The sequence below is a fragment of the Cucurbita pepo genome, chromosome LG02, assembly GCF_002806865.2.
Source record: "Cucurbita pepo subsp. pepo cultivar mu-cu-16 chromosome LG02, ASM280686v2, whole genome shotgun sequence".
Taxonomy (NCBI): Eukaryota; Viridiplantae; Streptophyta; class Magnoliopsida; order Cucurbitales; family Cucurbitaceae; genus Cucurbita; species Cucurbita pepo.
The window spans coordinates 3728748-3741718 of record NC_036639.1 but is presented as its reverse complement, the minus strand read 5'-3'; the positions used below and the strand labels follow the sequence as shown (position 1 = coordinate 3741718).

Here is a 12971-nt window from a genome sequence, read left to right as displayed (position 1 = left end):
TACTTTTATTAATTTATAATTTATCAATTAAACAAAATTATATTCTTGTAACGATCCAGGCCCAACGTTAGTAGATATTGTCTTATTTGGGCTTCCCCTCAAGGCTTTAAAATGCGTCAGCTAGGGGAAGGTTTCCACACCCTTTGTTCTCCTCCCCAACCAATGTGGGACATCACAATCCACCCCCCTTCGGGGCTTAGCGTTCTCGCTCGCACTCGTTCCTTTCTCGATGTGAGACTCCTCCCAAATCTGCCTCCCTATGGGAGGCCAGCGTCCTTACAGGCACACTGCCTTGTGTCTACCCCCCTTCGGAGAATAACGAGAAGGCTGACACATCGTTCAGTGTCTGGCTATGATACCATTTGTAACGACCCAGGCCCACCACTATCAGATATTGTCCTCTTTAGGGTTTTCCTTTCAGGCTTGTCCTCTTTAGGGTTTTCCTTTCAGGCTTCTCTCAAGGGCCCACCACTATCAGATATTGTCCTCTTTAGGGTTTTCCTTTCAGGCTTGTCCTCTTTAGGGTTTTCCTTTCAGGCTCCTCTCAAGGGTTTAAAACGTGTTGTTAGGGGAAAGTTTCCACACTCAGGGTGTTTTGTTCTCCTCCCCAAAGACATCACAATTTTGATACTTTCCGTAGAAATAATTTTTATTGGTGATTTATTCTTGGAAATATTTATTTTATTAGTATGAACCATCAAAAGTTTGTTACTTCAATCTTCATTAACTTTCGTCTAGTTGGTTGATATTTCAAAAGTATTTAATGAAAATGGAGTTGATTGGCGTTTTTTTATTGCTTTTGAATTTTCTAAATTTTTACTTCTTAAATTACAATTTTAATCATTATTGCTATTGAATTAAAAAACACGTGCTTGGTTTATCCATAGTGAGGAGGCTAATAAATAAGGGTTGATTTTTTTTTTTTTTTTTAATTTAAATAAAAAGGTTAACTACAAAAGCTAATTTTAAAATTTATTAAGAATACAATAATTAAAATAAAGTAAGCCCTAAGATAGGTTTGAATTTATACAATTTAAATTTAGAGTTTCTTAAATATGTATGGTGCAATAATAAATAGCTAGCTCGAGATTTCAATTGCCGAAAATTGTTTGAATTTATGTCATTTAGAGTTTAGACTTTCTTAAATATGTACTGTGTAATAAATAGACTAGCTCGAGATTTCCAATTGCCGAAAATTATTTGAATTTATATAGTCTAGAGTTTAGAGTTTTTCAAATATGTACAGTGCCATAATAAACAAGCTAGCTCGATATTTCAATTGCCGAAAATTATTTGAATTTATGTAGTCTAGAGTTCAAAGTCAGTGTTTAGAGTATGACTAAATAGGATTGGAGGATTGGATTCGATTATGTTTTCTAGTTTTTTTTATTATTATTTTTAAAGACTATTATAAAATTTTTTATTTTTTAAAATTCAAATTATATTATGTGTACTTATTGTAACCCTAATTTATCTCGACATCAATTTTAATAACATTAGAATAAATACTCCAAATAAGAAGCACGCTGTTTAAATAAACTACATAATCTAGTCTTTTTCTAAACAATTTAAAAAGAACTATCCATGACTAAATCTATAAGTTATTTTAAAATGATTAAATTTCAAATAAAATAACATATATTTGTGTTATTTTAATATAAACAAGTTTAAAATGAACAACATACATAATGTTTATTTAGTGTAGGTAATTTAAATATTAAATAATTTCTGCACTAGTCTATATAATTAATTTAAAATTAAATATTATTTTTTAATATATTCAAATAAAATACCATTTATTTATTTATGTTATTTTCAACACTATATATAACTAAATAAAAGTAAAAATAAAATATAACTAGATAGAAATAAAAATTAAAAGGGTAACTCTAGAGACGGTCTTTCTTGAAATTAATTATTTCGATAATCTTAAGATATCTAAAATACAAACAAAATTAATACCGAAACTATTTTTCCAAGTTCCTATAAAGAAAAGAGATGATTTGTAACAATGTTATCCATTGATTACACCTATCGTCGCTCAAGACTAGAATCGACAATTAAAGATGAGGTTGCATTAATCAAGGATACACGACAAAAAAAAAAAATCTTCCAAAAATTGCACCTCCAAGAAGCTTAGACTTATAGAAGAAAGAGAAACCATAAATTTGGACCGAGTTTGGAAGGTGTAGCCATGTGTAGAGGGGCCAAATTGAGGCTACCAAAATCCAAACCCATAACCAAATATGTCCCCATTAAGCAATTTACAGATAAGCTTTTTAATTATTTTTCCATAAGAATTTGATTACTAAGTAGATTCTCTCATAAAATAAAAACTTCCAAACTATTCAATACATTTGCTTTGTCACATGAACTTGGTGTTGGGACATGGAGCTTGATACCTAGATCTAGTAGAGATATATTTGAAACATATTTCGTAAAGATATGGTAATATATTTGGAAGATATTTTCGTAAAGATCTGATAGAGATATACATGGTAGATATTCGGTGATTGTACATAACTGAAGTCATTAATATCTCTTTTGTTGTACTATAAAACCTCTAGTGTGCGTTGTTGAGCGATCCTAACAATTGGTATCAGAACTAACAACGGGTATCGATTCTAACATTTGGTTACTTTCTCTAAGAGGGTTTTTCAAAATTACCCGTGAGAATCCAAGGCTCATCATCTTGTCTTGCATTAGCTAACGACAAGATTTAGCTTAAAATGGTAGGTTTTGATTCATAAGCTAATGACAAGATTTGACAGTTTACACAGACACAAGAGATATCAGATGAAGAATTCAACAGAAAACAGCTGATTTTGTTAATATAAGTTACTTTCAGACCCAACATTATTCGGTAAGATGATAAGAAACAGTAAGAACTATTCAGAAAACTTATGAAACTGATGAACGGATTCATGTTGTTTTATGTTTTGAGTATGGTACCTTATGAAGATATTACATTGGCTTTGGTGTTAGACTGAATCGGTTGGTTCTGCAACTCGTTTGGCTTCAAGAGTCTTCTCGTATTCCTCGATGGATTTGAAGAGCTCCGAAAAGTTGCCTTTTCCAAAGCCCCCACACCCTCCTTTCTGATATTCTTTCCCCTCTTCGTTCTTCATCATGCATCCCACCCTCTGAATTATCTCAATAAATATGGTTGGCCTGCGCAAATTATGTATAACAAGTTATCAGCTGTGATTAAATATCTGTAAGACATATCAACACGACATTCTAATCCAGATCTATATCCAAATTAATGCTCATACGTTTGAAAAGAAGCCATGATTAACTAATGTATTATAAACTCGATCAAAAAGTTAGAGGTTTGAATTCTCGTCGCCAAAAAGACTCATAGAATTCCCACCCTCATGCACTGTTCAACTGAGAACCCAGTGGATTCTTCCTTCCTTCTGCCTTCCCTCTCTTATGGACGTGGGGAGAGCAGTGACCCTTTTAATTTTAAAACTTTGAGGGAAAGCTCGAAAGAGAAAGATCAAAGAGGATAATGTCTAATAGTAGTGGGTTTGAGTCGTTACAAATGGTATGAGAGTTGGACATCGAGGGATGTGCCAGCGAGGAGGCTACGCCCCAAGGGGGGTCTCACATTGATTGGAGATGGGAACGAGTAGCAGAAAGGATATCTAGACCCTGAAGGGCCATGGGCTTGGGTGTTACACAGGTGGTTGCTCCCACCCACAGAAGGGATCATCCATGAATTTGGGGAAAACAGGACAATTTTAGAGCACTTTTTGCATCGCAATAACGTATAGAGGAGAATTCAACAATGTTATATTCAGAGACTATCACTAATCAAAGAGTACGAAGATGTATTATGGCAGAAATCAGCAAGAATTTGAAGTAGCATTATAGATGGCAGAAGAAACAACGCCATGGTTTTCAACAGAAGCAATGAATTACGCACCTATCTCCCACAGGTTTGGTGAAGATCTGAAGCAGAGTTCCTTGATCATCCCTATCCACCAGAATCCCCAATTCTTCACACTCCTTAATTTGATCATTCGTTAGCACATCTCCCGCCCTGCTCTTCAGATTCTTGTAATACGTTGGCGGTGGCGACGGCATGAATTCGAATCCGCCGACGGCACTTCGCTTCCTCATCTCCCTCAAGGTTCTGAAAATGTCCTCGCTCACCAATGCCAAGTGCTGAACTCCTGCTCCTTCGTTGTGCTCCAAATACGTCTGTATTTGACTCTTCCGCTTCGTTCCGTAAACCGGCTCGTTCAATGGTAGCAAAACCATTTCCTCATTGTTCGCCAGAACCACCGAGTTCAATCCGCTCTCGCTCGTCCCCACGTCCTCCGCTGTGAACTCTGCAAACTCGTGGAATCCAGTGAATCCCTTCAAGTAAGATACTATCGGTCCCAACTCCGGCACGTTTCCGACTGCATGGTCCAGTCTACGGATCCCGAAGTCCAGCGGATACGAAGCGATCTCCTCCATGGCCTCGAATTTCGGCAAGAACCAATCGTCTGGTTTATTCTCGCTATTATCGCCAGAAACAGGGTTTTTGTAGCTAATGTAACGCAAAACAACGTCGCCGTACAAGTGAACTTCCGAGAGAACAGCGCGATTATCGAGAACAATAGGAGGAGACGAAGGTTTCGCACCATGTGCGACGCTAGTTCTAAAGGCGATCTCGGCGTCCTCAACCTCAAGAGAGATTGCTCGAACACCTAATCCATGGCTGCCGGAGAAGGCGCGGCAGGCGGCATGGTCAAAACTAGGGATTGAAGCGGTAGAAGCCGGACTGAGGTTTTGAGCGGCGGCAATGGAAGGCGAATAAGGTGCGGTGAAGAGAAAGCAAAGCTGGCCAGAACAAAGGAGATAAGAAGCATGAGTCAAATTTCCAGTGGACAGATCCGACTTAGCCACAATCGGCATACCAAGTCCCCAAGAAAATCTCCGAGCGGTGTTCGTAGCATCCGTACACCAGTACTCAATGTGATGGAACCGCTTAACCTTAAACCGATCCGATTTCGGATTCATTCGAACAAAGTTCTTAAATCCTTTGAGCTTAAACTCCGACTCGGCGGCGTTGACTCCCTCCGCCACCGCCGCCTCCTCCGACGAAGCTCTTACATTTTCAGCTTCTTTCCCCATAGCTCTGCTTCTTCTTCCTCTTTTTTTGTTCGTGGAAATGGTGTAGAAATTCCGTGAACCAGAGGAAGATAATAAATACCGAAAACGGGGGTCAGCTTGTTTGCCACGTGGCCACTTATGACTGGGTCCGTTTTTCCGTATTAGTCACGTTGACATGTGGACTCCGTTGTCCGTTATTTGATTAGGTAGATGACGTGGCGAGTCTATCGAGAAAAAATTTAATATTAAAAATTTTCTCGTGTATGGATATACGCTTCCAAAAAAGAATCACTGGGCGCGTGGGCGCGTGATGTCAGTGCCGTGACAGAGAAGCCTTACGTGTCCGTGAGCTGCATTGTTTTCGGCGAGTTTATCTTTTAACTATTTTTTTTTTTGTTATTATTGGAATTTACTATTAATTGGTATTCTAAAGGCTAAATTATCAAATATATCTCTTAATTTTTTTTTTTTTATTATTATAAATATTTTAATTATATTCTTAAAATTAAAATAATATGATACATGTTTAAAAAATATTCTCAGAAATACTATTTAATTTTTTAAAAATTTATTTCCTTGATGAATACTCTATGAATCTTCCAATTTTTTTTTTATTAAAAAAAATTATCTTATTTAGGAAAAAGAACTCAAAGTGTTATTGACCCACCCTCTTTCTTAAAGATAACTTGGGTGTTATTGACCTACACATCCAACTTGTCTTTACGAGTGTAGCTCAACAACACTCAAGTTGTCTTTACGAGTGTAGTCAATAACACCCAAGTTGTCTTTATGAGTGTAGGTCAATAACACCTAAGTTGTCTTTGAGAAGAGAGTGTATGTCAATAACACTTTTGTCTTCCCGGTAGTGAAAATAGAGAGTGTAGGTCAATAACACTCAACTTGCCTTTGAGAAGAGAGTGTAAGTTAATAACACTCAACTTGTCTTTGAGAAGAGAGTGTAGGTCAATAACACTTTTGTCTTCCCATTTAAAAATAAGACCCTGGTTGATCAGAGTGATGAATATAATAAAAATGTGTTAAACAAACATCCGAAGTTCTGAAGTTGGATAATAACACCAAGATCGATGTTCTTGATCACTTGAGAAGTTGTGAGCCACCTTTGAACATCTTTGAGTTTGGTGAGAAATTTGAACTTGAATATACGAACATCTTGAATATGAAAATACGAACATCTTGAATATGCCACCTTTGAGCTCGGTGAGAAATTCGAAGATGCTTATAACGTATTATTGGATGATCGACGGCTGTAAAGGCTACCATAATTGAGGAAATTTTGATATTTAAGAATACTAAGATCAGTGCTCTGATACCATGTTAAAGAATGAGAAATAAAAATAGAATTGGAAAGGTGTATTATCATTGATATTCATATCCTTTAAATAGGATACAAACGAGTAACTAATACCTACGCATAAGGAAAATATAAATTAATTAAATATTGAGAATAAAATAAAATATCCTATAAATCAAATTATAAAAAAAATATTAAAATATAATAATTAAGATATATTCCATAAATAATACATACTCCAAATATTATATCTCTAATTTGAAAATAATTCGTATAGATATTCTTGTTTTTTTTAATATATATATATATATATATATATATATATATATATAATTTATTTATATAATTTTCTTGCCAACTTTTAGCAATGAAGTGGGATCTAAAACTTAGTTATAAGAATAGAATGATCCTAAAATGAATTAATATATTAATTATTGTTTTTTTTAATAATAGTGATTGGTTTTAAATAAAGTAGAAAATTTAAATTATAGCTTTATAAAAAAGATTATTATTTTAATATTGAATTATGATTTAACTATTAAATAAAAATCATATTGTAATATCTAAAATAAAAGAAAATAAAAACAAAAAAAACAAAGTCGGCAGCCAGAATTCCACCGCCTATTTTGTTCGTTTTTCCAATAAAATAATTATAATTAAAAAAAAAATCTTTTTCTTAAATTGTTTGAGAATCACTCGTTTTTATCAATTTTTTTAATTAAAAAAAAACAATATTCTTTTTTCTTTTCTAATAAAAACCCCAAATTTATATAATTGGGGTTTTAAAAATAAATAATATTAAATATAATGAAAAATTATTGACAATATGTCAAATTATTTAGTCAATAACATTCGGTTGACTTTAAGTCAACCCTTATTGTGATTTGTTTGTTTGGTAAAGACCCTTTGTAGAGATTTGTTGGTATCTAACAATTACCCGGCAACAGTCGGACGTGTGGGGAATGCTCGAGTAACCCAAAAACGTTTGGATGGAGTTCGATCTAAATCTTGGCTAGGTAAACATCCTATAGCTAGTAGAGAGAAATGACAGCTCAAGCCCAACACTGGTAAGAGGAGTTGTAACAGCTCAAGCCCAATGCTAGCAAATATTGTCTGCTTTGACCCATTACGTATCGCCGTCCGGTTTTAAAACGTGTCTACTTGGGAGAGGTTTCCACACGTTTATAAGAAATGTTTCGTTCTCCTCTCCAACTGATGTGGGATCTCACAAGAGAAGTTATTGACCCTGTAAACTATTCTATGGTAGTGGTGAAGGACACTCTCCACCTAAATATACACGAACCGAAAACAAGAAATTAAAATTGCAAACCTAAACATAGTTTAACTACTTAAAACGCATACCACCGACCAAAAGATCAAACAGTATTCAATCCAGTCCTCTAAATGTTGAAAATGGTCGAGGGTGACATCTGAACAACAAGTTGCAGCTCGTCCCAACCTCCACTAGTGAGGACATCGCCTCCTCCTCCTCCTCCTCCATCCCGACCTCCACCATCGACGCCGTTCCAAAAGCTCGACGGGTACAAAGAAGAGGGTTCAAAGGAAGCATAGGGTAGGGTTAAGCTAGGGTTTGGCTTAGTTTCAAGGTCTATGAGAGTTGGAAAAGGGTGAGAATTAAAGGAGTTATTATTAGGGTTTTGGGGTATGGGAGACATTATTGGACTGTACTTTCTAATTGATGGGATTCTTCTAAAGATTCTACATAAGGTCCAAACCTCCTGCATATTTTCAATAAAACATAATTAAATAATTAAATAAATAAATAATAATTACTCGACCCAAAAATTTTAAAATAAAAAAGACATTATTTCATTAAACTATCGCTCGATTTATAAGAGACATTTTTCGCTGTTAAAATATATTTTTTTAGATATAAATTACGTCATTAAATAAGAACTAAGATGTTTTTTTTTTTTTGTTTTTTTTGGTCAAAGTCTAATGTTTTGAATAAAAGATAATAAAGATAAAGGTCTCATTCAAGAAACTTCAAGGGCTTTTCTTTTTTTCAAAGGAAGGGCAAGAAAGTAAAAACATCAATAATTATTTAATAAGAATAGTAAGGTGAAAATTGAGTCCAATTGAAAAGTATGGTTTTGTAGTTTTGAATTTAAATAAAAATAATAATTTCTTAATTTAAATTAATAAAAATAGATGATGTCACCTTGTAAAAAGACTTTTTTGTCCTTCAAACCTAAATAACGTGTAAATATATAAATAAATAAAAGAGATATAATTAACTATTGAATTTATAATCACATTTATTTAATTTAAATTGGAGGTACTCTTAATAAGAATAAGAACACGATGTAGATCGAGAGTGCCACATATTTGTGGTAACGGCCCAGACCCACCGCTAGCAGATATTTCCAGACCCAACGCGTATGCTAGTGAAAGGTTTCCACACCTTTATAAAGGGTGTTTCGTTCTCCTCCTCAATCGATGTGAGATCTCACAGTACACCCCCCTTTAGGGCGTAGCGTTCTCGCTGGCACTCGTTCCTTTCTCCAATTGATGTGGGACCCTTACCAAATCCACCCCCTTCGGGGTCCAACGTCTTTACTGGCACATCGTCTCGTGTCTATCCCCTTTGGGGAACAACTTCCTCGCTATCACATCGCCCGATGTTTGGCTCTGATACTATTTGCAACGGCTCAAGCCCACCGCTAGTAGATATTGTCCTCTTTGAGATTTCCTTTTCGGGCTTCCCCCTTAAGGTTTTTAAAACGAGTCTGCTAGGGAAAGGTTTCCACACCCTTATAAAGGGCGTTTCGTTCTCCTCCCCAACCGATGTGGGATCTCACATCGGTCACTGAGAGAGAAAGTTACATAAAAAACAGGAGAAAATATTAACGAATAGAACCCGCTTCAATGGGATTTATGTACCTTCGACGGTAGAGTTAACCCTTAACCCATATAACCAAATTTATTTTACTAAAAAATGACCTAAACGTAAACGAACATATATTCAACAACCGATACGTAAAACCATCATGAAAAGTAGACAAACTTTCTCGAGAACCCTACATATTTGTAAGTCTCGAGAACCCTACGTATCCGTCACGAGAAAATTAAATGGTAAAAAGAGGGAAATTAAGAAGTCTTACAGCATGATAGTGTTGAGGGCTATTTGTGTTGAAGGGAAGCCTAAACTCATGCATCATCCAATCAGTTTTGGTGCCTTTACCAGCACTTCCTCTATAGTAAACCAAAGATTTTTTAAGGCCAATGCACTCTTGATTCGGTTTGAGTGTCGAAAAAATCGGTTTATCAATGCCCGTTGCTTTCCAAAACCCTGACTCGGTCACCCTGTTTGGTCTTATACTGTTTCTATACTTCCTCCCTCGGGTGCAAAAGAAGTACCATTCTTTCTCTCCCACATTGCTTACTTCTTCACCGACAAAAAAAAACGTCAAATCCTCGTTAAGAATACGTTCAAAAGATTAAATACACCATACCCTATCAGGGTAAACGTTCGAAAGTTTCTTACTTGGAAGATCCCACGGATCATATTTGTAGATATCAATTTGTTTGATGATTTCGATCGCGATCGGTTTCTTCTCGACCTTTCGTCGAAGATAAAAGCCGATGAGCTCTTCGTCGGTCGGGTGAAACCGAAACCCTGGTAGCATTACTTCGTCTTCTTCTTCAACGTCGACGAGCTTACTAGGAACCTCCATGGAAGCTCTCACTATTTTTGTCTCAAAGGTGAGATACCAAAACCTAACGCTTTCCAAAAGGGCATATATAGAGAGAGAAAAGAGGAGAGAGAAAATTGAATGTTCCTATGAGGCAACACATTTGACTTAGAAGAGCCAAAATTGTGAAAGATTCAATTCAAAAAGATAAAGAGAAGAAGAAAAGTTATGAATAATTTTCTATGAGGTACACATGTACTTCAACCTTTTGCATTTGTGCCCTCCTTTATGGACCAATAGCTAAATACTTTAAATTAGGGAGTTGATGTCTGACTAACGTGTTGAAGTTACCCTCGATCGAGACCTAGATGGCAACCACTGTCTGAACTTCCTACATACAGTCTCGGAGCTAGCCCAAGTGAAGATCGGCACTCGAAGGCTTGAGGAGACCAAACTCCTTACAACTCGCACTGAGTGCGTCTTGTTTTTGTTTGACCGGTCTATCTTCTTTATATAATTTGCTTTTGTTTTCTACGTTAATGAGAAAATGAGCCGAACTGTGATGTCCCACGTTGGTTGAGGAGGAGAACAAAATACCCTTTATAAGGGTGTGGAGACGCGTTTTAAAGCCTTGAGGGGAAGTCCGAAATTGAAAGCCCAAAGAGGACAATATCTATTAGCGGTGGATCTTGGTCGTTACAAATGGTAGTAGAGCTAGACACCAGACGATGTGTCAGCCTTCTCGTCGTTCTCAAAAGGGGAGTAGACACGAGGCGGTGTGCCAGTAAGGACGCTGGGCCCAAAGGGGGATGGATTTGATGGCGGTCCAACATCGATTGGAGAAAGGAACGAGTGTCAGCGAGGACGTTGAGCCACGAATGGGGGTGTATTGTGATGTCTCACATTGGTTGGGAGGAGAACAAAACACTCTTTATAAGGATGTGGAATCAGGGTGTGAAAACTTTCCCCTATCAGACGCATTTTAAAGCCTTGAGGGGAAGCCCGAAAGGGAAAGTCTAAAGAGGACAATATCTACTAGCTGTGGATCTGGGTCGTTACACGAACACTACGAGCGTTCATATGATTCGAGAATTTGACTAAACCAAGCTACCCAACCCAAACTATAAAGATTGGGTTGGTTTAGATTTTTTTCACGATTTGAGTTTGGTTGAATTTTTGGAAAATCTAAAATTTGGGTTAGTTCATTGAGTGACATTCTTCTCGTCAAATCAACCCAACCAGCTCGAAAATAGTGTTACAATCCAACTCAACCGTACCCTAATTTTAAGATTATTACGAAGATTAAGAATATTTAACTTAGTAACCGATATAGTGATTCATTGTGACTTATGAATTGGATTGGATGAGGAACCAGACAACCCGACAACCCAACCCAACTCAAAAATAGAAAATTGGATTAGGAACGGATCTATCCGGCTTGGTTGGGTCACCAACCTAACTAACCCGAAATTACTGATTCAGCTCAATTCAACCCGAGTACACCCTTATCTAATACAACGTACCTTGATATACTATCTATCTAATCTTAAGCTTATTGGGTTTAGTGCTAACAAAGTTTGAAATTAGTTTATAAACTAGAATTTATTAGTGATGGCTTAACAAATTAAATCAACTAATCATGAAATATTTTATTATTATTTTTATTGATAAATTAAAGAAAAAAAAATCATATTTAAAAATGCAATTAAAATATATATTAGACTTTGAATGAATTAAGAAAGATTCGAACCTAACACATCTGGTTTCACACACTAATTAAGAGTTAAGCAAATTTTAAATTCTCTTAATTGATTCACTTTACATCATATAATCATTTAAATTACATTTTTTTTAGATAAAATAATAAATAAGATATTCACATTCATTTTTTTATTCCATTTTTAATAATTTGAGTCTTAATCAATTAATTAAGACATTATTTTTATAATTAAAATCAATAATTTTATAATATTTATTAATTATATATGTATAAATTTTCGAATAAGAATTAATTAATATCAACTTGACCAAACATTAATAACATTAATATCATAGTTTATTCAAGGGTTTGTAAAATTTTTAATATAGTATATGGTTTTTTTTTCTTTGTTTATTTTCATTTTTCTTACACTTGATTATGAATAATGTCACACATGAAATTTTTAATAAACTTAAGGAAATCATTAAATTTCTCCACCAAATATTAATTCAAAGTATAATAAGATTTATCGAATAAATAATAGCGTGATGCCGGACTTGAAATCATCATAAATATATATATATATATATTTTTTAAAATATATCTCATATTAGCTTAATAAGGCAGTAAATAATAATAATAATTTTCTAAAAATTTCAGAGTATTAATGCTACTTTTAAAAATTCTTCCGTCCATTTGCTACTAGTAAGAGTATTTTTAAAAATTTAAATAAAAAATATTTTTAAAAATTTTAAAAATTTAAAAATAATAAAAAATTATCTATACATTTTATTAAACACTTGTTTTTTTCTTTATCTCAACCCATAAATAAATAAATAAATAATGAAAATTTCAATGGTGGTTTACCCCCAAACCAAATAATAATAAAAATAAAAATAAAAATAAAATATTTCAAGACATAAATTTGATTTTTGAAAATTAAAATTAATTTACGAAAAAAAAAAGTCAAATTAATTATTCCATGACTTTGAAATACATTGGTCAAAGTCGTTGAAGATTTTTTTTTACCTTTCCTTTTGTGTGGATGGTTCTTATACATCAGCATGACGTAATATATATATATATGTGTATATTAGAATTAAAAAATAATCCAAACCACCAAAAATGATTTAAATCTCCCCACTTTCAATCATTAATTTAATCCTACAAAATGAGCTAATATTCATCTCTAAAA

At 34.5% G+C, this 12971-nt stretch overlaps 2 protein-coding genes across 2 annotated transcripts; both read right to left on the bottom strand.

Annotated features, from left to right (window-relative positions):
* Positions 1–2792: 2792 nt before the first annotated feature.
* Positions 2793–5168, bottom strand: LOC111789016 (4-hydroxyphenylpyruvate dioxygenase). The gene is made up of 2 exons (XM_023669628.1): positions 3932–5168; positions 2793–3171 (listed from the first exon to the last, which is right to left on the bottom strand). Exons 1-2 carry the CDS (start codon positions 5128–5130, stop codon positions 2982–2984), a joined length of 1389 nt encoding a protein of 462 aa, XP_023525396.1. The 5' UTR covers positions 5131–5168; the 3' UTR covers positions 2793–2981.
* Positions 5169–7821: 2653 nt separating this feature from the next.
* Positions 7822–10119, bottom strand: LOC111787651 (transcription factor JUNGBRUNNEN 1-like). The gene is made up of 3 exons (XM_023667670.1): positions 9930–10119; positions 9547–9830; positions 7822–8160 (listed from the first exon to the last, which is right to left on the bottom strand). Exons 1-3 carry the CDS (start codon positions 10117–10119, stop codon positions 7822–7824), a joined length of 813 nt encoding a protein of 270 aa, XP_023523438.1.
* Positions 10120–12971: the final 2852 nt, after the last annotated feature.

What these genes read in the sequence shown, in the direction of transcription:
- LOC111787651 (XM_023667670.1), bottom strand. Translation starts at nt 10,119, where the DNA reads ATGGAGGTTCCTAGTAAGCTCGTCGACGTTGAAGAAGAAGACGAAGTA. An exon ending in TGATCCGTGGGATCTTCCAA is followed by an intron (nt 9,831 to 9,929) that starts GTAAGAAACTTT and finishes TTGTCGGTGAAG; the next exon opens with AAGTAAGCAATGTGGGAGAG. An exon ending in GCCCTCAACACTATCATGCT is followed by an intron (nt 8,161 to 9,546) that starts GTAAGACTTCTT and finishes GAAAATATGCAG; the next exon opens with GAGGTTTGGACCTTATGTAG.
- LOC111789016 (XM_023669628.1), bottom strand. Translation starts at nt 5,130, where the DNA reads ATGGGGAAAGAAGCTGAAAATGTAAGAGCTTCGTCGGAGGAGGCGGCG. An exon ending in ACCAAACCTGTGGGAGATAG is followed by an intron (nt 3,172 to 3,931) that starts GTGCGTAATTCA and finishes TAATTTGCGCAG; the next exon opens with GCCAACCATATTTATTGAGA.